At 43.2% G+C, this 26,457-nt stretch overlaps 1 protein-coding gene across 1 annotated transcript in view; it reads left to right on the forward strand.

The window, feature by feature from the left end:
* Positions 1 to 4,823: 4,823 nt before the first annotated feature.
* The window catches only part of LOC115128745 (exportin-4), a 53,835-nt gene continuing 32,201 nt past the window's right edge, over positions 4,824 to 26,457 (forward strand). The window contains exons 1-7 of the mRNA XM_065017805.1: positions 4,824 to 4,926; positions 6,031 to 6,136; positions 9,231 to 9,372; positions 9,485 to 9,623; positions 13,422 to 13,538; positions 13,784 to 13,936; positions 23,610 to 23,723. Coding sequence (XP_064873877.1) covers positions 4,861 to 4,926; positions 6,031 to 6,136; positions 9,231 to 9,372; positions 9,485 to 9,623; positions 13,422 to 13,538; positions 13,784 to 13,936; positions 23,610 to 23,723 — 837 coding nt within the window. The 5' untranslated portion in view covers positions 4,824 to 4,860. The remainder of the gene's footprint in view (positions 4,927 to 6,030; positions 6,137 to 9,230; positions 9,373 to 9,484; positions 9,624 to 13,421; positions 13,539 to 13,783; positions 13,937 to 23,609; positions 23,724 to 26,457) is intronic.

Below are 26,457 nucleotides of genomic sequence, written 5' to 3' on the forward strand. Positions count from 1 at the left end.
CATAAGAAACAAGATTCTCTGGTCTGATGAAACCAAGTTGAACTATTTGGCCTGAATGCCAAGCATCACGTCTGGAGGAAACCTGGCACCATCCCTACGGTGAAGCATGGTGGTGGCAGCATCATGCTGTGGGGATGTTTTTCAGCAGCAGGGGCTGGGAGACTAGTCAGGATTGAGGGAAAGATGAACAGACCAAAGTACAGAGAGATCCTTGATGAAAACCTGCTCCAGAGTGCTCATGACCTCGGACTGGGGTGAAGCTTTACCTTCCAACAGGGCAATGACCCTAAGCACACAGCCAAGACAATGCGCGAGTGACTTCGGGACAAGTCTCTGAATGTAATTGAGTGGCCCAGCCAGAGCCTGGACTTGAATCCAATCGAACATCTCTGGAGAGACATGAAAATAGCTGTGCAGCAACGCTCCCCATTGAACCTGACAGAGCTTGAGAGCATCTTCAGAGAAGAATGGGAGAAACTCCCCAAATACAGGTGTGCCAAGCTTGTAGCCTCATACCCAAGAAGACTCGAGGCTGTAATTGCTACCTTAGGTGCTTCAACAAAGTACTGAGTAAGGGTCTGAATACTTATGTAAATGTGATATTTCAGTTTATTTCTAATAAAACTGTTTTTGCTTTGTCATTATGGGGTATTGTGTGTAGCTTGAGGGGGGGACTATTTCATCAATATTACAATAAGGCTGTAACGCAACAATGTGGAGAAAGTGAAGGGGTCTGCATACTTTCTGAATGCACTGTATATACAGTTGAAGTCGGAAGTTTACATACACTTATGTTGGAGTCATTAAAACTCATTTTTCAACCACTCCACAACTATAGTTCTGTGCCTTTAAACAGCTTGGAAAATTCCGGAAAATTATGTCATGGCTTTAGAAGCTTCTGATAGGCTAATTGACATAATTTGAGTGAGGTGGAGGTGTACCTGTGGATGTATTTCAAGGCCTACCTTCAAACCCAGTGCCTCTTTGCTTGACATCATGGGAAATTCAAAAGATATCAAACAAGACCTCAGAAAAAAAATTGTAGACCTCCACAAGTCTGGTTCATCCTTGGGAGCAATTTCCAAATTCCTGAAGGTACCACGTTCATCTGTACAAACAATAGTACGCAAGTATAAACACCATGGGACCACGCAGCTGTCATACCGCTCAGGAAGGAGACGAGTTCTGTCTCCTAGAGATGAATGTACTTTGGTGCGAAAAGTGCAAATCAATCCCAGAACAACAGCAAATGACCTTGTGTGACCTTAGATGCTGGAGGAAACGGGCACAAAAGTATCTATATCCACAGGAAAACAAGTCTTATATCGACATAACTTGAAAGGCCGCTCAGCAAGGAAGAAGCAACTGCTCCAAAACCGCCATAAACAAGCCAGACTACAGTTTGCAACTGCACATGGGGACAAAGATGGTACTTTTTGGAGAAATATCCTCTGGTCTGATGAAACAAAAATAGATCTGTTTGGCCATAATGACCATCGTTATGTTTGGAGGAAACGGGGATGCTTGCAAGCCGAAGAACACCATCCTAACTGTGAAGAACGGGGTGGCAGCATCATGTTGTGGGGGTGTTTTGCTGCAGGATGGACTGGTGCACTTCACAAAATAGATGGCATCATGAGGATGGAAAATTATGTGGATATATTGAAGCAACATCTCAAGACATCATTCAGGAAGTTAAAGCTTGGTCGCAAATGGGTCTTCCAAATGGACCATGACCCCAAGCATACTTCCAAAATTGTGGCAAAATGGCTTAAGTACAACAAAGTCAAGATATTGGAGTGGTCATCACAAAGCCCTGACCTCAATCCTATAGAACATTTGTGGGCAGAACTGAAAAGGCGTGTGCGAGCAAGGGGGTCTACAAACCTGACTCAGTTACATCAGCTCTGTCAGGAGGAATGAGCCAAAATTCATCCAACTTATTGTGGGAAGCTTGTGGAAGGCTACCTGAAATGTTTGACCCAAGTTAAACAATTTAAAGGCAATGCTACCAAATACTAATTGAGTGTATGTAAACTTCTGACCCACTGGGAATGTCATGAATGATATAAAAGCTGAAATAAATAATTCTCTCTACTATTATTCTGACATTTCACATTCTTAAAATAAATGTGGTGTTCCTAAATTACCTTAGACAGGGAATTTTTACTAGGATTAAATGTCATGAATTGTGAATAACTGAGTTTAAATGTATTTGGCTAAGGTGTATGTAAACTTCCGACTTCAACTGTAACAGAAGCTATGGGTTTATATGTTATAGCACATGATAAATACAGTGCAAAGAATAGTTATTGCAAAATACATGATCATGATTAATACAGAGCAACGTGTCCACAGGACTCTGCTTTTAATCACAGGCTTCTTTAAACTGCTAAGTGCATGTTAAGCATTTTAATGCTTCTATGAACAAAATATTTCAGAGTGCTGTTTGTACTAGCTGTGGACATAGAGAAACTAGGACTAGTTATGCAGTTCCTGCAGAATCTGAAAGGTCCACACACATCAGCAAGATCAAAAGGCCATATGTGCAAAAGAAAAGAAGACAATATTCAGAGTAGGTTGTAGTCAGACCTTAACCCCATACCTTTAAAGTGAAGAGTTTGGGGTTTTGTAGTAGCCTGGCTGACACGACTCACATGGTACACAGCATAATGGAGAGCTGTGAAACATTGGCCTGGACAAGAGTCCGTTCTTGGTGCAATATTCACACAAAAGTTGCTTGAGCTTTGTTTGGTTCTCTCTTTTTTTCCCAGGGGGTTTGACCTGTCCTTTGGATTTAAAAATCCAACAGTTGTGTTGGTAGGGGGCGGTGCTCGGGGGCTGTGTGTGGCTGTCCATGTGGGTATTTTAGTGAGAAAGACACATAGGAGAACCAATCTGTTAAAAAATCCCCCTTCATTATCCACACGTTGTGCCTACAACATCAAGACTTCGAGTTTGGTGTCAGCCAGGCTAGTTTGTAGGGTTGTTTTGGCCATTGTGGGTTGTTTTCGGTAGGTTTGAGGTAGCTATTTTGGGTAGCTGTCCATTGTGGGTTAGTTGTGTTTTTTTGGGTGGTAATTGTGGGGTTGTTTTGGGCATTGTGGGTAGTTATGGGTTGTTTTTGGTTGGTTTGAGGTAGCTGTTTTGGGTAGTTGTTCATTGTGGGGTAGTTTGGGTTATTTTGGGGGTAGTTGTGGGTATCTAGTGTTGTTTTGGGTGGTTGTTTTGAGCATTGTGGATGTTTGTGGGTTGCTTTGCTTTGGATAATTGGAAGATTGTCCCCAGAGTTTGAAATTGTATACAGTGAGCTATACCAATATCAGCATTCTGGCTGTACCCAATATTATTTAGCTCTATTTTCAATGGTACTGATACAAGATCATTTTCATAACATTAATGAATTCAGATGCCATTTAAACTGTTCATTTCCATCAGATGGAGACATAGAATGTGAACTGCATTTTTGTCTTACCATAATATTTATTTAGAAAGCAGTATAAGGACGAGGGTGTTCAAATATAGACCTGAACATCTTTTTATTCAGTATTCTATTGAAATGCAACACTTAGAAGGTGTTTTGACATAAATTGTAATTTTTTGTAATTTTTCTCAAGTCTGTCATTTCACTGTGTGGGCTACCTCTCTGAATGTGTTAAAAAGGTTGCAGAATATTTTTTGATGCACACGTGAACTGAAACTTGGGTTCCATTTAATCAATGGTAAGATGAGCAATACAGTGAAATATTGAAATGGGGGGTTGATTACAACTTAAATCTATGCAGGTTATTCATCTTGGTTGAAAGAGGTTTATGTGTGGTAGATGGATGAACATGTAGATTATGATACACTTTTTACCAGTGGAGGAAGTCCAGCACACCATCTATCCTAGACAGCACAGGCATTGTATGTATTCAGGAAGTACTAGTTATCACGTCACCAATAATTATGTACGAATTGATGACATTTTCAAAAATAAATATGGTAACCCTACCATGAAGTGTCAAATATTTATCTTACAGAAGGAAACAATGAGATAGAACAATCAGAAGTACAACATACAACAGATGAAATCAAATGACAACAGATGATGTTGTGGGCTCAGATTTGAAGGACACGCACACACCATTTAGACATAACTGGTAGGCTTTTATCTGTCACTTAGTTCTAAGAAATGTGGCTGCATATTTTTTCATAACTGACATATCTCTTTAAAGTCATTTACATCATAATTTGAAGCTATAAAATCACATGTAAAACAATATATTTTCTATGATAGGCTAGTGGGGCAAGGAATTACATTTCATGAGAGCAACATCACTTTTTGAATAGGTATAATTTGTGTCCTATGTTATGACAACCATAACATTATGAACAGAATAGGTCCTCTGGGGGTTATGATAAGGTAAAGGTAATAGCATAGATCTCTGGTAATGTGTAATTTAGAACACATATAAATAGGCATAATGGGGGTTTATTTTAGAAGTAAAAATTACCACCCTTTATCAATATTGTTTAAAAAAACTTTCCAGAAAGTCCCACTTCAGTGCAAATCTTTCAATAAGCCATTTTGACAAAAGGATTCAAATGATTTTCTGACTTTTTTGGTGCGCTCTCCTGGTGGTAGGAATCATCTATAAACGTTAAGGTATCACAACATATTACGTTTGCAAGCGGTCTTGGCTTGTAAAAATTAAGACCGTATGTTCAATATTTTATTGCTATGTTTTTTTAAATTACATATCCTCCATGGAGCGACGCGCTGTCCTGAAACTCCCTGCAAAAAGTCTCCACTATCAAATTGGCCGGAGTACCCCTAATCCCATAATTCAGCGCATGGCGCGTCATTGAAGAGAGACAATGATGGCGGCGGTTGGTGCACCAGAAGTGATTTCACAGCTGGAAAGCGCTGCCAAAGTTTTAATGGTGAGAAATATAATCTTTTTTTTGTTAAAGTTTTTTGGTATGTGTTTAGTTCTTGGTTTTATTGAGGGTTATGTGACGGCGAGCGATCTATCGGGCACAGTTTTTTTATCGGAAAGGATACTGATGCGTGGCGCAGTGTTGTCTCCATCCTGCAAAAATCTAGCATAGCCATCACCCCCAAAAGCCGCTAGCTATGTGTGACAGTGTCTGTTGTGACGATGTTTCCAAAACACTTCACTAGTAGAACACTCATGTTTACAGGGAACCACACACTTGTTTAGCTAGTTAGTTTGATTCAATACTCAAGTTGTATTTCTTCAACGCTAGACAGTTCGGTGAACATCCCCATTGCTGCCCGCGTCGTTAGACACGCTGTTGATTCACCATGTTCCATCTAACGTTAGCTAGCTAGCTATTGACTTTACCGTCTATTTGTCACCAACGTTATGCAACAGTTAATGAGGACACTGTCTCAATCCCCTGAATATATTACAAAGCACAGCTTTTAGTAAAGGAAAAGTGATATATTGGAAACCATTAGCTTAACCATCGGGAAGGGTTGGCTTGCTAGTACAGTAGTTGGCTAAAAGTTATCGATCACACACTTGATTAAGCACCATGCTTGGTGATTGAAGTACTCTTGGGAGCTCGTGCCAGTTACTTCGAATAACATTATTCATGTTTGAGTTTATTCTATCCATGCTATTGTTTTAGCTACATAATTATGTAACTGTGTTGAATAAGAGGTTAGCTAGTTAACAGATTATGGTCCAATAGTTTCTAAACGTGTGTGACGTGTATGTTCAGGGGAAGGGGTGGGCATGGGAAGGAAGCCCCTGTCGTGCCTGTGGTCAGGAGAGATAAAATGGTATTTCTCGCCTCATTCCTGGCCACGGTGACGTGAGTCAGAGATCTTAATTTACTGCAATTAGACCTGGATTGGGATTTTCCTGCCGACCCCCATTCTAGCCACACTCCTTGGTTTACCGCGTATGTGTGTGTTTAGTTGTGTATATTTTGGGGGTATTTTAAGGTGTGTGTGTGTGACTTTACCTAGTTGAGATATGGTGTAATTGACTGTACACAAATGGTATGTGTGTTTAGGCACCGCCGTCCATGGTCAATACAGAACAGAGGCAGCACGCAGAACACATATTCCTCTCCTTCCGGAAGTCTAAATCACCCTTCGCTGTCTGTAAGCACATATTAGGTAAGTGTCCCTCTAACAAAAAAGCGTCAAAACACTCCTCAATAATGTTTGTTTGTGTGTGTTAGGCCTAAATCAAATCAAATGTTATTGGTCACATACACATGGTTAGCAGATGTTATTGCGAGTGTAGCGAAATGCTTGTGCTTCTAGTTCCAACAGTGCAGTAATATCTAACAAATTCATAACAACTACCTAATACACACAAATGTGAAGGGATGGAATAAGAATATGTACATATAAATATATGGATGAGTGATGGGCAAGCGGCGTAGGCAAGATGCAATAGATGGTATAAAATACAGTATATACATATGATATGAGTAATGTAAGATATGTAAACATTATTAAAGTGGCATTTTTTTAAGTGACTAGTGATCCATTTATTAAAGTGGCTTATGATTTGATCTGTATGTAGGAAGCCGCATCTCTGTGTTAGTGATGGCTGTTTAACAGTCTGAAGGCCTTGAGATAGAAGCTGTTTTTCAGTCTCGGTCCCAGCTTTGATGCACCTTTACTGACCTCGTCTCCTGGATGGCAGCTGGGTGAACAGGCATTGGCTTGGGAGGTTGTTGTCCTTGAGGATCTTTTTGGCCTTCCTGTGACATCGGGTGCTGTAGGTCTCCTGGAGGGCAGGTAGTTTGCCTCTGGTGATGCGTTGTGCAGACCTCACTACCCTCTGGAGAGCCTTACGGTTGTGGGCGGAGCAGTTGCCGTACCAGGCGGTGATACAGCCCGACAGGATGCTCTCGATTGTGCATCTCTAGAAGTTTGTGAGTGCTTTTGGTGAAAAGCTGAATTTCTTCAGCCTCTTGAGGTTGAAGAGGCGCTGCTGCGCCTTCTTCACGATGCTGTCTGTGTGGGTGGACCAATTCAGTTTGTCTGTGATGTGTACGCCGAGGAACTTAAAACTTACTACCCTCTCCACTACTGTCCCATCGATGTGGATAGGAGGGTGTTCCCTCTGCTGTTTCCTGAAGTCCACAATCATCTCCTTAGTTTTGTTGACGTTGAGTGTGAGGAAATTTTCCTGACACCACACTCCGAGGGCCCTCACCTCCTCCCTGTAGGCCATCTCGTCGTTGTTGGTAATCAAGCCTACCATTGTTGTGTCGTCCGCAAACTTGATTGAGTTGGAGGCGTGCGTGGCCACGCAGTCGTGGGTGAACAGGGAGTACAGGAGAGGGCTCAGAACGCACCCTTGTGGGGCCCCAGTGTTGAGGATCAGCGGGGTGGAGATGTTGTTGCCTACCCTCACCACCTGGGGGCGGCCCGTCAGGAAGTCCAGTACCCAGTTGCACAGGGCGGGGTCGAGACCCAGGGTCTCGAGCTTGATGACGAGCTTGGAGGGTACTATGGTGTTGAATGCCGAGCTGTAGTCGATGAACAGCATTCTCACATAGGTATTGCTCTTGTCCAGATGGGTTAGGGCAGTGTGCAGTGTGGTTGAGATTGCATCGTCTGTGGACCTATTTGGGCGGTAAGCAAATTGGAGTGGGTCCAGGGTGTCAGGTAGGGTGGAGGTGATATGGTCCTTGACTAGTCTCTCAAAACACTTCATGATGACGGAAGTGAGTGCTACGGGGTGGTAGTCGTTTAGCTCAGTTACCTTAGCTTTCTTGGGAACAGGAACAATGGTGGCCCTCTTGAAGCATGTGGGAACAGCTGACTGGGATACGGATTGATTGAATATGTCCGTAAACACACCAGCCAGCTGGTCTGCGCATGTTCTCATGTTCTGAGCATGCGCATGTTCTCATGTTCTGAGCAAGGAACATCAAACGTTAGCTTTTTTACATGGCACATTTGCACTTTTACTTTCTTCTCCAACACTTTGTTTTTGCATTATTTAAACCAAATTGAACATGTTTCATTATTTATTTGAGACTAAATAGATTTTATTGATGTATTATATTAAGTTAAAATAAAAGTGTTCATTGTTCATTCAGTATTGTTGTAATTGTCATTATTACACATATATCTATATATATAAATCGTCTGATTAATCGGTATCGTTTTTTTTGGTCCTCCAATAATCAGTATCGGCGTTGAAAAATCATAATCGGTCGACCTCTACTCTCAATTGTGCATCTGTAAAAGTTTGTGAGGGTGATATATGATAATGTACACACAGCAGGTGTGCCCATAACAGTTTTTCCTTTAGCCAGCATTTTTTTTTAAATAAATGAGAGAAAAGCTGATTTAATTCAAATTGGCGCCTACCAATTGTCTGGGAGAAGAAATAAAAAAATCCCATTGTGAAATAATGCGGTTTAGCCTATTAATTGATGGAAATACACTATATATATATATATATATATATATATATATATATATATATACGCAAAAGTATGTGGACACACATTAGTGGATGTGGCTATTTCAGCCACACCCTGACCGGTGTATAAAATCGAGCACACAGCCATGCAATCTCCATAGACAAACACTGGCAGTAGAATGGCCTTACTGAAGAGCTCAGTGACTTTCAATGTGGCATTGTCATAGGATGCCACCTTTCCAACAAGTCAGTTTGTAAAATGTATGAGGTGAGGTGGAAATATCTAGGAGTAACAACGTCTCAGCCGCAAAGTGGTAGGCCACACAAGCTCACAAAACGGGACGCCAAGTGCTGAAGAGCATAGCAAGTAAAAATTGCCTGTCCTCGTTTGCAACACTCACTACCGAGTTTCAAACGGCCTCTGGAAGCAACGTCAGCACAATAACTGTTTGTCGGGAGCTTCCTGAAATGGGTTTCCATAATCGGAAACAGCCGCACATCATGCCTAAGATCGCCATGTGTAATGAATGCTAAGCGTCGACTGGACTGGAGTGGTGTAAAGCTCTCCGCCGATGGACTCTGGAGCAGTGGAAATGTGTTCGCTGTAGTGATGAACCACACTTCACCATCTGGCAAGTCCGACAGACATCTGAGTGTGGTGGATGCCAGGAGAACGCTACCTACCCCAAACCATAGTGCCAACTGGAAAGTTTGGTGGAGGAAGAATAATGTTCTGGGTTTGGGCTAGGCCCCTGAGTTACAGTGAAGGGAAATCTTAACGCTACTCTGTGATTAATGTGCATCTGTCACCCTCCACAGAGACCAGTAAGGTGGACTATGTGCTGTTCCAGGCAGCCACGGCCGTCATGGAGGCGGTGGTACGGGAGTGGATCCTGCTGGAGAAGGCCAGCATCGAGTCGCTCCGGACATTCCTCCTCACCTACGTTTTACAGAGACCCAAGTAGGCGTGTGTGTAGCGGCAGCATGAATTAGATTCTCAAGGATCTATCAATCTCACTTCATGCAGGCCTCTAATGCAGTTTAAAAATAAGTCTCTCCTCTCTCCCCCCCAGTCTACAGAAGTATGTCCGGGAGCAGATCCTGCTGGCTGTAGCGGTCATAGTGAAGAGAGGCTCTTTGGACAAGTCCATTAACTGTAAAGGTATCTTCCACGAAGTCAGCCAGCTTATCAGCAGCGGCAACCCCACAGTGGTAAGAAACACCGGTCTAATTCTTACACTTATCACAGACACGAGACACATGTATAAGGCAGTGTTTACACAGGCAGCCCAATTCTTATTTTTCTCACTAAATGTTATTTTAACCAATTACATCCTATCTTTTCATGTATTATATTTTTCAGAGCTGATCTTATTGGTCAAAAGAATTGGGCTTCCTAGGTAAACGCAGCCTACTTGACTCCGCAGCCCAATTCTGATCTTTTTTCAGATCAACAAGTCCACTCTGAAAAAGATCTGATGTGAAAAGATCCGATGTGATTGGGCAAATGATCAATTCATGGAAAAAACATCAGAATTTCATAATTATCAAAGATGTGAAAGGAGTACACTCGTTAGTGATATGGGAAAAGAGCACCACAAGTCCACTCCTTCAAATTCCACAGTGATAGATGTTCACTCTGCTTCTGGCTTTAAAACCAGTTAAATGTAATGTATGTAATCTACATTATCCCCAAAAGTAATTAGTTATCACGAGAGGGCCATAAACAATAACTAGTAATGCCGCATACTCAAAAAAAAAAGGTTAAAACATCACCTTTCTATGGAGTGACCTATGCAGGGATGGTGTTACATCCACATTGAACTCCAGATACAGACTGATCCAGTTTAATTTCCTCCATCAGCTCTATATCACCCCATCTAGACTGCACAAGTTCAGCCCAGATATCTCCTCCCTATGTTTTAGATGTGGCTCAGATGAAGGAACATTCCTCCATTCCACTTGGCAGTGTTCAAAACTACACGGTTTCTGGCAGGGGGTATGCGATACCATATCCTCAATTCACGGGGTTGCATTCCCTTTAGACCCGGAGGTCTGTCTACTGGGTAACTTTACTAACACCAATCTTAGGCAAAGCCATACTATAAAGCTAACAAAAATATTGCTAGCGATTGCCAAGAAATGTATTGCCTTGAAATGGAAATTGGATTCCTCCCTGCCAGTTGCAATGTGGCTATCGGAAGTTAATAGTTGTATCCCTTTGGAGAAAATCACTTACTGCTTGAGGAATAAGTTAAAGACATTTTACAGAATTTGGCAACCTTTTATTGACTATATGGAGAATCTCCCCCCACATCTCATTGATTGAATCTATATATAATCCTCACATAATGTTTCACACGTAATGTAGAATATGTAGCCTACTGCAGGTGATCCAATGTCTCGTTATTTTTTTATATTTTTTATTATTGTATGTTTGTTTATATAATTATAATTTATTTTTGTTACGCTCGTCTGTTACTGTCACTTTGTCCTATCGTTGTCTAATATCTTCACTTTTGTTTTGAATGTTCTTAATTGGAAAATGCAAAAATAAAATATTTAAAAAATATAAAAAAATCGCCTTTCTGGTAAAAATAGCTATACATTGCTGAGGAGTAGTCACTTTTGAGGACACAAGCTCAAGTACACAGTACAAATATTTTATGATGTACAGTGCCTTCGGAAAGTATTTACACCTTGACTTTTTCCACATTTTCCTATGTTACAGCCTTATTCTACAGTTGATTCAGTTGTGTTTTTTTTTGCAAATGTAATTAAAAATAAAACACCTGAAATAATACATTTACATAAGTATTCAGACTATTTTCTCAGTACTTTGTTGAAGTGCCTTTGGCAGCGATTACAGCAATGAGTCTTCTTGGTTATGACGCTGCAAGCTTGGCACACCTGTATTTGGGGAGTTTCTCCCATTCTTCCCTACAGATCCTCTCAAGCTCTGTTAGGTTGGATGGGGAGCGTCACTGCACAGCTATTTTCAGGTCTCTCTAGGGATATTCAATCAGGTTCAAGTCTGGGCTCTGGCTGGGCCACTCAAGAATATTCAGAGACTTGTTCCGAAGTCACTCGTGCATTGTCTTGGCTGTGTGGGTAGTCATTGTCCTGTTAGAAGGTGAACTTTTACCCCAGTCTGAGATCCTGAGCACTCTGGAGCAGGTTTTCATCAAGGTTCTCTCGGTACTTTGCTCTGTTCTTCTTTCCCTCGATCCTGACTAGTCTCCCAGTCCCTGCCGCTGAAAAACATCCCCATAGCATGATGCTGCCACCACCATGCTTCACCGTAGGGATGGTGCCAGGTTTCCTCCAGATGTGACGTTTGATATTCAGGCAAAATACTTCAGTCTTGGTTTCACCCGACCAGAGTATCATGTTTGAGTCCTTCAGGTGCCTTTTGGCAAACTCCAAGCAGACTGTCATGGTCCTTTACTGAGGAGTTGCTTCCGTCTGGCCACGCTACCATAAAGCCTGATTGGTGGAGTGCTGCAGAGATGGTTGTTCTTCTGGAAGGTTCTCCCATCTCCACAGTAGAACCCTGAGGCTCTGTTAGAGTGACCACCGGGTTCTTGGTCACCTCCCTGACCAAGGCACTTCTCTCCCGATTTTTCAGTTTGGATGTGCAGCCAGCTCTAGGAAGAGTCTTGGTGGTTCCAAACTTCTTCCATTAAAGAATGATTGAGGCCACTGTGTTCTTGGGAACCTTCAATGCTGCAGATATTTTTTACTACTTTTCCACAGATCTGTGCCTCGACACAATCCTGTCTCAGGTCTCCACAGAAAATTCCTTTGACCTCATGGCTTGGTTTTTGCTCTGACATGCACTGTCAACTGTGGGACCTTATATAGACAGGTATGTGCATTTTCAAATCATGTCCAATCAATTGAATTGACCACAGGTGGACTCTGTGTAAGTTGTAGAAACATCTCAAGGATGATCAATGGAAATAGGGATGCACCTGAGCTCAATTTCAAGTCTCATAGCAAAGGGTTTGAATACTTATGTAAATAAGGTATTTGTTTTTTTATTTTGAATGTCTTAAAACCTTTTTTCACTTTGTCATTATGGGTTATTGTGTTATTGATAATTTATCATTTTATCCTTTTAGAATGAGGCTGTAACTTAACAAAATGTGGGAAAAGTCAAGGGGTCTGAGTACTTTCCGAACTGTATTTACTATTCAACACAGCTGTATGAATAAGGCTTGAAATTAATTATATGCTTTCTAAAAATACTATAATCAAATTATAAAACGACTAACTATAAGATTTCACCTTCCTTATAACTGTAAAATACATATTTGTATGTTTAGTGTTAAAATGCAAATTTTCTTAAGGTCTTTCTTGATCAAAACGTCTGCCCCCATTTCTGTGAATGTCTCACAGAACTCTAGCTTGTCTTCCTGAACTTGTTAGGAACTCGCCTTTCATCTTATATTAATCTTGCCCATTTATGACAGTGTTTTTGTTTAAAATCTATGAATGATTTATAGCTAGTAATCTAAAATATCTCTGAATGTGCCACAGTGACGAAACCACACCTGCTGCATTATGATGTAAGGATTCCAGGCATATGTTGTTAGGGGCTGTGACGTAGGATTCAGCCAGGAGTTGGACAGTCGGAAGAGCGAATGAAATGGTAGGAGGGACATCCCAGCTTAATGTGATGTCAGAGTTATAAGCTAAAATGTTGGTTGGAGCCGGTACCAGAACCACGCAGGTCCCCAAAACAGGGGAGTTAAATGCCCATGCGGTACCCACCGTTCCATTGAGATTTCTGGCCTCACCAACCTGATATGAGCTCTCCCAGTAGTATAACTGTCTCCACTAGATGGCAGTCATTCTTCAGGAGGCCAGGGAGGTTTTCACGGCTTGGGTCTATTTAGATCTGTCCTCTTTAGTAAGCCGGCTGCTGTCCTCTGTCAGCTACCCTCAATGTGACATATGACATCAGACGGTGTGTGTGACCTCAGACCTGTGTGTGTGCCCCTGCAGCAGACACTGGCCTGCTCCATCCTGACTGCCCTCATCAGTGAGTTCTCCAGCTCCAGTAAGACCAGTAATATCGGCCTCAACATGGAGTTCCACGGCAGCTGCAAACGCATCTTTCAGGTCAGACTTCCGTTCCTCCCGCTCCCCGCTCCTTTTTCCTCCCGCTCCTTTTTCCTCCCGCTCCTTTTTCCTCCCGCTCCTTTTTCCCCCCGCTCCTTTCCCCCGCTCCTTTTTCCCCCCCGCTCCTTTTTCCTCCTTTCTCCTCTGTTCATCTAACTGAATGCTATGCTCTCTCTGGCTTGGTAGTAGTTTGTGTTGACACCTTTTGTACGTGTGTTTTTGTTCTGATGTTTGTTCACGTTCAGGAGGACAACCTGCGTCAGATCTTCGTATTGACCATGGAGGTGCTGCAGGAGTTCAGTCGCAGAGAGAACCTCAACGCTCAGATGTCCTCTGTGTTCCAGAGATACCTGGCCCTGGCCAATCAGGTCCTTAGCTGGAACTTCCTGCCGCCCAATCATATCCTTTCTTGCGTCTGCAGTGTTTCCCTATTGGTGGGTTAGGACCCACTGGTGGGTAGCAGTTTATTCTCTTTGGGTCATGGAAGAATTGTATTAAATATTGTTTTTGAAAATGCAGTGCATTCCGAAAGTATTCAGACCTCTTGCCTATTTACACATTTTCTTACGTTACAGCCTTTTTCTAAAATGGATACAATTATTTTTTTCCTCATCAATCTACACACAATACCCCATAATGAAAAATCAAAAACAGATTGTTTGAAATTTTTGCAAATGTATATAAAAAATGAAATCACATTTACTTAAGTATTTAGACCCTTTACTCAGTACTTTATTGAAGCACCTTTGGCAACGATTACAGCCTCAAGTCTTCTTGGATATAATGCTACAAGCTTGGCACACTTGTATTTGGTGAGTTTCTCCCATTTTTCTCGGCAGATCCTCTCAAGCTCTGTCAGGTTGGATGGGGAGTGTCGCTGCACAGATATTTTTAGGTCTGCAGGGATGTTCGATCAGGTTCAAGTCCGGGCTCTGGCTGGGCCACTCAAGGACATTCAGAGACTTGTCCCGAAGGCATTCCGGCGTTGTCTTGACTGTGTGCTTAGGGTCATTGTCCTGTTGGAAGGTGAACCTTCACCCCAGCCTGAGCGCTCTGGAGCAGGTTTTCATCAAGGATCTCTGACTTTGCTCCATTCATCTTTGCCTCGATCCTGACTAGTCTCTCAGTCCCTGCCGCTGAAAAACATCCCCATAGCATGATGATGCCACCACCATGCTTCACCATAGGGATGGTGCCAGGTTTTCTCCAGATGTGACACTTGGCATTCAGGCCAAAGAGTTTAATCTTGGTTTCATCAGACCAGAGAATCATGTTTCTCATAGTCGGATTCCTTTGGGTGCCTTTCGGCAAACTCCAAACAGACTGTCATGGTCCTTTACTGAGGAGTTGCTTCCGTCTGGCCACTCTACCATAAAGGCCTGATTGGTGGAGTGCTGCAGAGATGGTTGTTCTTCTGTAAGGTTCTCCCATCTCCACAGTAGAACTCTGTAGCTCTGTCAGTGACCATTGGGTTCTTGGTCACCTCCCTGACCAAGGCCTTCTCCCATAATTGCTCAGTTTGGCCGGGGTGGGCAGCTCTAGGAAGTCTTGGAGTTTCCAAACTTCCATTTAAGAATGATGGAGGCCACAATGTTCTTGGGAACCTTCAATGCTGCAGAAATGTTTTGTACCCTTCCCCAGATCTGTGCCTTGACACAATGCTATCTGAGCTCTATGGCCAATTCCTTGAACCTCATGGCTTGGTTTTTGCTCTGACATGCACTGTGAACTGTAGTTCCTTAAATGTAAATGTATATAGACTGGTGTGTGCCTTGTCTAAACCTGTTTTCGCTTTATGGGGTATTGTGTGTAGATTGAGGGAATGTTTTTTTTATTTAATCAATTTTAGAATAAGGCTGTAACATAACAAAATGTAGAAAAAGTCAAGGGGTCTGAATACTTTCGGAATGCACTGTAATTTTAGGGATGGTAAAACATTTTCCGTGACTAAAAGCAGATATCTTTTCTAAATACTTTATAATGGAGCCCCATGGAAAATGTGTAGAATTGCAGAAACTAGCTTTAAAACAGTAAAATATTGTCTTTGCGGCCGAAAGGGGGGCCTTTAAAACCGCGCCATTGGCCACCCTAACTTTACCACCACTGCTGAAAACCCTAGAGGAAACACTGTAGACTGGTTTGATCATAAACGTTGGTCTTGTATGTTAGGTGCGTCATATGAAAATGTGGCTGTCTTGGGTACAGTGCAAAAGGTTTGGGGTGTGGCATATGGTCGTACCACTTATGTTTTCATTTGTTACTCTCATTTGGCTGCGTTTGTGCTAATTTGGCTGCGTTTGTGTGGGTGCGCACACGTGTGTGTCATTGGCCTGTTGAGCTCATTGGAGCGTTAATCCTACTCAGACTAGCAGCCTCTCTCTCCCGGCTCTGTGTTTAAAGGGATCTGAGGTGGCGTCACTGCAAACCAGGGTTATGTATCACTTTCAAAGAGGCCCTGTGTGTCTGTGCCCATACCAGATAGCAGCCTGATAACCAGGCCTCTTTAATGGGGGGGACAGGCGAGGGGGGGGATTGCCGCCAGCCTCTTTAAACCCCACAGCTTGTTGAGTGTCCGTCTGGAATGCCAGACATGGTCCTGTGTCTATGTGTGTTAGGGTTTCTGTTAGGAAAATATGTCTCTGTACAACGTGACCGGGAAGATTTTAATTTACCAGACATTTGAGAAATTAACAAGACATTTATCTGTCTATATATATTTTTTTAACTGGGCAAGTCGGTTAAGAACCAATTATTTTCCACAATGACGGCCAATTGTGCGCCGCGCTATGGGACTCCCAATGCCGGATGTCAAACAGCCTGGATTCGAACCAGGGACATGCTTTATGGGGTATTGTGATGCCTCTTGCAATGAGATGCAGTGCATTCATATCCGTGAGTAGAAAGAGAGTGAGAAAGAAACCTCCGACCTGGCGCAGCTAGCGCCATCAATAAACGAGGGATATTGGCCAAATGAGCTAAATGTATGTGTCCTCAAAACAGCCATATAACAAATTACATAAACACTATTCCTTGTGTTTCAATATGTAGAATTTGCTCAAGGGCACATTGACATATTATTCACCTAGTCATTTTAGGGATTCAAACCAACAATCTTTCAGTTACTGGCCCAATGCTCTTAACCGCTAGACTACCTGCCAGCCAGTAGCATATGTAAAACTTTATAACCAATATTTTTTTACTTTCCTAAAACAATAATTGTCCACCTCACATTCTTCCTTACCTCAAATTCAACTGTCACTAGCTAAAGCTTAATAATAGCTACACCACATCAAAGGTTTCTAAACTTTGTTAGGGTAATATCAAAAGTAAATCAAGCATTTGTTTATAGGGAAATACGAGCAGGCTATTACACTGAACAAAAATATAAACGCAAAATGTAAAGTGTTGGTCCCATGTATCATGAGCTGAAATAGAAGATCCCAGAAATTATCCATATGCACAAAAAGCTTATTTCTCACATTTTGTGCACTACTTTGTGTACAACCCTGTTGGTGAGCATTTATAATTTTCCAAGATAATTCATCCACCTGACAGGTGTGGCATATCAAGAAACATTATGACTACACAGGTGCACCTTGTGCTGGTGACAATAGAAGGCTACTCTAAAATGTGCAGTCTTGTCAGACAACACAATGCCACAGATGTGTCAAGTTTTGAGGGAGTGTGCACTTGTCATGCTTACTTCAGGTATGTCCACCAGAGCTGTTGCCAGAGAATTGAATGTCATTTCTCTACTATAAGACATTGGACGTCAATGTCATTTTAGAGAATTTGGCGTGCCATTCATCCGAAGTTCATGACGCAAGGATCTGTACACGATACCTGGAAGTGGAAAATGTCCCAGTTCTTCCATGGCCTGCATACTCACCAGCCATGTCACCCATTGAACACGTTTGGGATGCTATGGATCGATGTGTACGACAGCGTATTCCAGTTCCCGCCATTATCCAGCAACTTCGCTCAGCCATTGAAGAGGAGTGGGACAAATCAACAGCCTGTGAAGGAGATGTGTCGCGCTGCATGAGGCAAATGGTGGTCACCTTTTTTTTAAGGTATCTGTGACTAACAGATGCATATCTGTAATCCCGGTCATGTGAAATCCAGAGATTAGGGCCTAATGAATTAATTTCAATTCACTGATTTCCTTATATGAACTTTAACTCTGTAAAATCTTTGAAATTGTTACATGTTGTGTTTATTTTTCTTCAGTGTATATTGTGGCAAACACAACGTTACAGTTGAGACTTAATTTGGCCAAAGAAAATGACTCAGAATGAAACAAAACACTGGCGAACTGGTTTAAACCTTCACAAAAGTTTTGAATAGTCTATATTGCAGCAATTACCAACAAAGACTACTACCTAACATACCCAACAAATGATAGCAATAGGCTAATGATATTTATTTTAAGACAGGCCTGCTTATAACCCATCTTAAACCTAATACAGAGCAGACAATTATTAGGCTGTTGATTTGGCTATTGGCCTATTATACTGCAGGCAACGGCGCTCCTACTGACTCCAACAGTTGAACTTGAGGTGAGGAAGAATGTTTTAGGCCTACCATAGTTTTTCCTATAATCAAACAATATAATGCTTATCTTTAGAAAAAATATTGGGATAGAAAAGGAATGAATTAGCCCCTTTCTGTACGTCTATATCTGTGTCGGCAGACGCAGTAGCCTGTCTGACAAGGGTAAAGAAATGAATGTCGTTGTTGTAGCATGCCACCGGCATCTCTCTCGCTCTCTCTCTCTCTGGGGCTAGGCCTAAGCTTCTCTTTCTTTTTATATATTTAAAATCGTACATTGCACGCCTATGCATGCAATACCGATGCATTTAGTGCTCAAATCTCTGACAACTGAACTGTGAGATGGACAATTATTGTTTTAAGAAAGTAAAACCCATACAACAGCAGGCTATGAACTTTTACATAAGTGGCCTTGCGGTAAGAGCGTTGGGCCAGTAACCAAAAGGTTGCTGGTTCGAATCCCTGAGTTGACCAGGTGAAAAATCTCTGTTCCCTTGATCAAGGCACTTAACCCTAATTGCTCCTGTAAGTCTCTTTGCCTAAGATCGTCTGCTAAATGAAACTCAAGGAATTGTGTTTTTGTAATTGTGGCTCATTTGGCCAACATCCCTTGTTTATTGATGGCTCTGGCTGCGTGGGTGGACATGCAATGCATTTGGATGACCGATACATTTCTCAAATGTCCGATAAATTAAAATCTTCCCGGTCACTTGTCCGGCGCCACATTTTCCTAACGGAAACCCTGGTGTGTGTGCTGTCTGGATGCTTGTTTGAGCGGAGAACAGATTTATGAAGACTTCTGGGAAGGTAAAGCAGTGTGGCCTTCTGTCCATGTGTATCAGACATGTCTCTCTGTCTGAATTTGAGTGTGTGTGTCCGTGACCGTGTGTATCAGGGGGCCACTCCTTAATTGCATGCCTGGCAGCTGTAGCCTGTTAGCCCCCCTCTCCTTTTTAAAGACTCTTTTTAAAACACCACAGTGGCTCCATCCTTCACAAACCAACCGTGTGGCATGTGTTTCATCTGTCTGCGCCACACTCCCCCCTCTGGGCCCAGCATGTGGCCCCTGCGTTAGTAAGACAGCGCGTCTCTCCACTCTGATGTTAACCCCAGAGTCGGGATGGAGACGTGGTCAAGCTCAAGGCTGGTCAGGTGCTCTGAATGGCTACTGTGGATGACACAACCCCTATGTCCTACCCCTTGCCTTGAGCCACTGGGGACCTTGACATAAACACACACACATTAAACAGGGAATACGGCTGTCTTGGGGATGGCTGTCCCAACTCATGCACAGGTGAGGGGGAATCGGGTAATATTTGGGGAGACCGCTTCTACCGTATGCTACTCCAAATATTGCGATATCCGATATAATCATTTTGGCCCATTTGTGCGCTTATTCCCAATATTATAGTCACATTCTCATAAATTGTCTAGTGAAAAAAAAATGGAGCTTAGTTTATGGCTGACCCTGTAAAACAACACTTTTCACTGCACCTATCCGGTGTATGTGACAATAAAACATCTTTGTTTTATACATTTCTATTCATTTAGAGACCAGGGGTTCTCAAAGTGGGATCCATGGACCGGCTAGGGGTCCGCAGAGGTACTGCAAGTGGTCCGCGGCCAGTTTTCTCTTTATGTATCTCTCTTTCACACACACACACACACACACACACACACGCAGTTTGGACTCAACTACTCATTCAAAGATATCTTTATTTAAATTATTTTTTACATTGTTGAATAATAGTGAAGACATCAAAACTACAAGCAGCGCACACACATTGCATTGGAGTAAAACCAATCAATGTTTTGTGTGATAATGTAGGCTAATCTTTATAGTTGCTGCCATATCGTAGCCACTAGCCAGAGTTACTGAAAGGAATGTAACTCCCCACTTGAGTTTTGCATTGGGGCAAAAAACTCTGCGTTTTAACCACCTTAAGATCATGCAAGTAACACACGAGTAGGCTACCTAGCTGTGTACCTGGACCGGTAATCAGTCTGACAATGGGCAAGTTTGTTTTGCATCGCCCGGCACACGATTATTCCTCATGGTGCCATATCGTAGCGAGAGTTGATGAAAAAAGAACTAGCAACGTTTTCTCTGCCTCGTGGAAATATTTGTAGAATTGCAGGATATTAGCTTTAAAACTGCAACAACAAAATGCATTAAATATGTAGAATTAAAATGTTCCTTCCCAGGTCCCGAGACTTGGTTCGTCCTGTCATGCACTGCCGAAGTCTTAGTAAAGTCCTTGTGTGCTATTTGGATCTCCCTCCCGATTTATGAGAGGGTACCTGATGAATTTGCTATCACAAAAGACCTCCCCAGCCCAAAAACGTTTGAGAACCCTTGATTTAGGCTTTATTTTCAACATATTGATATAGTCTTAAATGATAAAACTGCATATTTTTTATTTGTAAAGTCAAATATAGTCTTGCACATCACAATAAATCATCTTGCTCTTCAAGATATATACACTGCTCAAAAAGATAAAGGGAACACTTAAACAACACAATGTAACTCCAAGTCAATCACACTTCTGTGAAATCAAACTGTCCACTTAGGAAGCAACACTGATTGACAATAAATGTCACATGCTGTTGTGCAAATGGAATAGACAACAGGTGGAAATTATAGGCAATTAGCAAGACGCCCCCAATAAAGGAGTGGTTCTGCAGGTGGTGACCACAGACCACTTCTCAGTTCCTATGCTTCCAGGCTGATGTTTTGGTCACTTTTGAATGCTGGCGGTGCTTTCACTCTAGTGGTAGCATGAGACAGAGTCTACAACCCACACAAGTGGCTCAGGTAGTGCAGCTCATCCAGGATGGCACATCAATGCGCGCTGTGGCAGGAAGGTTTGCTGTGTCTGTCAGCGTAGTGTCCAGAGCATGGAAGCGCTACCAGGAGACAGGCCAGTACATCAGGAGACGTGGAGGAGGGCAACAACCCAGCAGCAGGACCGCTACCTCCGCCTTTGTGCAAGGAGGAGCAGGAGGAGCACTGCCAGAGCCCTGCAAAATGACCTCCAGCAGGCCACAAATGTGCATGTGTCTGCTCAAACGGTCAGAAACAGACTCCATGAGGGTGGTATGAGGGCCCGACATCCACAGGTGGGGGTTGTGCTTACAGCCCAACACTGTGCAGGACGTTTGGCATTTGCCAGGGAACACCAGATTGGCAAATTCGCCACGGGCACCCTGTGCTCTTCGCAGATGAAAGCAGGTTCACACTGAGCACGTGACAGACGTGACAGTCTGGAGACGCCGTGGAGAACGTTCTGCTGCCTGCAACATCCTCCAGCATGACCGGTTTGGCGGTGGGTCAGTCATGGTGTGGGGTGGCATTTCTTTGGGGGGCCGCACATGCCTCCATGTGCTCGCCAGAGGTAGCCTGACTGCCATTTAGGTACCGAGATGAGATCCTCAGACCCCTTGTGAGACCATATGCTGGTGCGGTTGGCCCTGGGTTCCTCCTAATGCAAGACAATGCTAGACCTCATGTGGCTGGAGTGTGTCAGCAGTTCCTGCAAGAGGAAGGCATTGATGCTGTGGACTGGCCCGCCCGTTCCCCAGACCTGAATCCAATTGAGCACATCTGGGACATCATGTCTCGCTCCATCCACCAACGCCACGTTGCACCACAGACTGTCCAGGAGTTGGCGGATGCTTTAGTCCAGGTCTGGGAGGAGATCCCTCAGGAGACCATCCGCCACCTCATCAGGAGCATGCCCAGGCATTGTAGGGAGGTCATACAGGCACGTGGATGCCACACACTACTGAGCCTCATTTTGACTTGTTTTAAGGACATTACATCAAAGTTGGATCAGCCTGTAGTGTGGTTTTCCACTTTAATTTTGTGTGACTCCAAATCCAGACCTCCATGGGTTGATAAAGTTGATTTCCATTGATCATTTGTGTGATTTTGTTGTGAGCACATTCAACTATGTAAAGAAAAAAGTATTTAATAAGAATATTTCATTCATTCAGATCTAGGATGTGTTATTTTAGTGTTCCCTTTTATTTTTTTGAGCAGTGTATATCGTGAATGTCAAATATCACGATATTCGATTTAATAATTTATCGGGCCAACCCTATTGGGGAGAGCATTAGGGCAGAAGAGGGTGGGGGTAATGGGCATTCCTCCAGTGTTATTTCACATGGCAAGGCTGCAAGCAAGACTTAGTGGAGGATGTATCACTTAAACCCTACCACTCCTTAACATAGCTTTGCACTCTTAACACGTCCACTGTCGATGTACAGTATCGAAATACAATGGCCTCAAGTCATCTGGACAGAAAATACCTAGATGAGTTCAATATAGGCTTTCACTATAAGTAAACACACTTTTATATAGACTTCAAATATTATTCATCACAGTGTGTTTACACCAATAGTGTTAAGATACTTAAACAGTCATCTAACTTCTACTGATGTCACAGTTGTCATATGAGTTGCAACACTGTTGACAGATAACTGTAAATTGAGAGACTGTTTGATACTAAAACGACGCTCTAAAATTGTTGCTGGATGTTTGACCTGTCATCCAGACCCGTTTTAGTGCAGCAGGGTTTAGAGCCCAGCAGGAGGTCTCTGTCTCTACGTCTCCTCTTCCTTTGTCTCTGTCGGCGAGGTAACAGAGTACTGTTGCTTATTCTGGAGCGTGCTGGAAGGTTGGACAGTGTGATTATAGAGATGGGTGATATGTGGAAAGTCACCTGACTGTGCACATCCATCCGTCCACAAGCATGTACTTTCATGCTCATACAGACATATGACCTTCTTTACTTTACACTACGTAAAGTGAAGAGTATCCATTATTTCATCTAAGATCCATTCCAAATTGCTTGAGTATATACCCCAAAATCATATTTTTATTTGATTGATACATATAAGGTTGTCAGTAAGTAAGGTAAATCTCTCACACATATGAACGCTGTGGTGGTTGGGCTCTAGAGTTAATACTCATGTTTCCAACACTCTTCCCAAGAGGCTTCTCACACGCTCTCTCTCTCTCTCTCTCGGTCTGTTCATTTAGCGTTCTGGTGGACCAGAGCTGTTTAAATGGGCAAAAAGGCAAGGCTGCTGTGGGGTGAGGGGCACAGAAACGCACCTGTCTCGGTAGCACGATTGTGTAGGGTGTGTTTGGGAGTGACTGTTGGTCCTGCCCAGTGGAATGCTTGGTCTGTGCCAGTGACTGGCTTTTCTGTGGGAGTTTCCTCACTGGGCCTCAGCACAGACAGGGAGAGAAAACAACAGAGTGAGTGAAGGAAAGAGAGACAGCCTTGAGTGTAAAAAAGAGGGCAAGAGGGTCGGGGAGGGAGAGCGTGGCAGACTTGATGAGCGAGAACTAGTGAGTTAGTAACCACAAGTTTCCACTGCACTCAAACCTCAGAGAGGAGAGAGGGCTGAGAGACCAGATTCCACTGTGACTGACAGAGAGGGCTCTAGTGACAGGGACTCCGTGTGAGAGAGTCAGCGTTCCTTATGTTGTTGGCCTTAACCTGGGGGTCACTGGGGCGCCACTACATCGCCATGTTTGAGTCCACCCAGAACGTGATGCTGAAGCCCACAGAGACCTGGAGAGAAGCCCTGCTTGACACCCGTGTCATGGACCTCTTCTTCACCGTGAGTCTTATCTTTCTCTCCTCTTCGTCTCTCTGTAGCTAGAATATCCTTGTGTCCTGCTGACTGTTCTTTGACCATTTGTCTTCTCTTGTAGTTCTTACCACAGATTAGGAGAGGGAGGGTTTGAACTGTGTATTTTATGAGGCATGTGAAACATATGACATTTTATAGTGAGGCATGTATTAAAAATTATCTTTATTGCAATGTAGTAGTATTTTTCCTAGGTGACGTGTAGATATAGTAGTGAAACTTGTTTTTATAAAGTGTTTGTGTCTGTGTCTGAGTGTGGAACAAATCAGTCAACTCTCCCTCAGCATCCAGGCTCTCTCTGCCAAATACTGCTCCCTTCTCCTCCAGGCAATATCCCCAACCTGGAGGCTTCTCTCTGTTCTGCATCTCTCAATTTCTACAATTGACATGAGATATGTTGTTGGATGACTGAGGTTGAGAGGCCCATAGAGGTTTTGAGTGGTTTGGCCCTGGAAGATATATTTTGTATTATGGTCTTTTTTTGTTAAGCTTCTCTGCAAAGTTATACATGTGTAACCCCCTCTCGTTTTATGGAGTGGTTTGAGACCAGAAGATCTATTGTATTGTCTGACCACTGACCAGTATATTGTTCTAACAGAGGGCTAGTGTCTCTTACCTCCCTCTGTGGTATTTGTGGTGGATGGGGTGTTTGTTATTGTAAGATTGCTGTAGTGCAACTGTTCGTTGTGTGTGTGTGTGTTTTGGTGGGTGCTCAGCTGCTGCTCCTCAATCCTCAGCTGTGAGGGTGAAGGCCCATGGAGGGGGCCGTCCAGACACGTGCCGCCAGGGTCAGAGTTCAAACAGAGCAATGGCAGGATTACACGTTAACCTTGGCATTATTAGGGCCTTATAAAATCGATGTTGCGGACGGGATCATGGAATCCAGACAAGTGGAATTCAAGCATTTTATTTTTTAAATCATAAGACATGAACAAAATGCATCAGTGATTTGTATTTTCCTGCAACTTTCTGAAACGACACAGGAATGTGTGCGCGCCTGTGCCCGCGCATGGCTACACTTTGTGTATCCTTTAGCAATGATGCTAATGATAACCTTCTGGTAGATGGAAAGGCTTTCCCAAAAACCTTCTCAATTAAATGTTAACTACACAGTAGCCTATGCCTACCTGGCAAAATTGTATCATGATTCTGCAATCACATGAGCACTACAGAAACATTGCTAACCAAACAACGGTATCTGGCTGGTGCCCACTTTCAACTACACCCAAAATTCTGAGGTCTTCGTTTTTCCCCAGACCTAAAAAGTGGTCTCCTTATGTGGTTTAAGCATTGTTGTGGATTTAGAACATCCAATTCTGTTGTTTTTCTATTTAAAACGTATGATTTTGAGAGGTAAAAACGGGTAGAAATGGAAACCCAGGAGAAAACATAATTTTTTGGGAAAATAAGACTGATTTTATAGGGCCCTAGATTACAGGGCCCCGTTAACACCCCTCGCCTCTCATACCGTAAGGACCCTGAGGGGGTCCATCTCCCCTTTTGTAGGTGTCAATCTCCCTTTAAATGACCCTACTCTGGAGGTGAAGTGGTCGAGGAGGTTTGGAGAGGGGCAGAATTTGGCGAAAGAGGTCTCCCTCCAGGTACATAGAATCACCTATGTCCTTTACATTGCAAAATTGAAGCTTCAGTTCAGTGACTAACAGATCTGAAAGAAATAACAAATGTTCGAGGTAATTTGAATGAATAGCGTTCTCAGTTCCACTCTTGAGACATTGGTCTAGGCCGGGGAGGATAAATCAGCGATGGGAATGACGCCACCCTCAAAATACATCGTATCCATCCCCTCTGTTCTTTTGACACCTAGCGAAATGAGCTCTAAGTTAACATTTTCCCCACCAGCTGTAATTTGGGTCTACGACTGTTTTTGTTTGTGGTTTGCGTTGGTTTTGGCTTGTGAGAGTGCCTTTAATTTGTCATTCTCACACGTACACTCCAGCTCTGTTTGCCCAGTAAACCCAATCAGGGCTGCGTCTGTAGAGCTGAGCCTATGATGATGTGATGATGGCTGATTCTACCCTGGGCGGCAGTAACTGAATCTGACAAACGAGGGAGTGAGAAAAGGAGAGGGGGGAGACAATCATACGGAAGCGCTCAGTTAATTTAAAAAAACAGAAATGGGAGCCTTCAATCCCCCTGAGGAAACAGACACCAGGCTTTGTCTCCTGCTATAAATAGGAGATTCATTCTCTCTCCGCAGAGGAGTACCCAGTGTTGTTTTGAATCCCCCCTCTACCCCCTGCCTGTCTCTAACTATAGTCGTACTCAAGGCGATTGGCATAGCTAGCGCTGCGCGGATGTTCGTTGGTGCAGCTGTTTTTAGAGCGTGTGCGGTGTGCGATTTTTGGCCTTGCGTTCTTTTTCTCTCCCTCCCTCTTTCCTTTCCTTCCCTCCACTCTACTCCTCCAGAGAATGACTTCAGACTCTGGGGAGGGCAGCAGCAGCACTCACCAACAGCAGAGATCTCTATGCTACGCTACATTAGCATCAGAGTCCTTGGAACACCGTGGCCGACAACCAACCACTACAGCTGAGGGAGGGAATGCCAGAAAGGGAGTGAGACAGGGAGGTTGAGAGAAGGAGTTTCTCAGAGGAAAAAAGGATACTTGAGGTGGGGAGAGTGTTCTGGAGCTGTTTGGGGTTGCGTAGGGATTGTGTGGCTAGCACCCGGGCTTTTTCAGGGTCG

The sequence above is a fragment of the Oncorhynchus nerka genome, linkage group LG1 (genome assembly GCF_034236695.1).
Source record: "Oncorhynchus nerka isolate Pitt River linkage group LG1, Oner_Uvic_2.0, whole genome shotgun sequence".
Classification (NCBI taxonomy): domain Eukaryota; kingdom Metazoa; phylum Chordata; class Actinopteri; order Salmoniformes; family Salmonidae; genus Oncorhynchus; species Oncorhynchus nerka.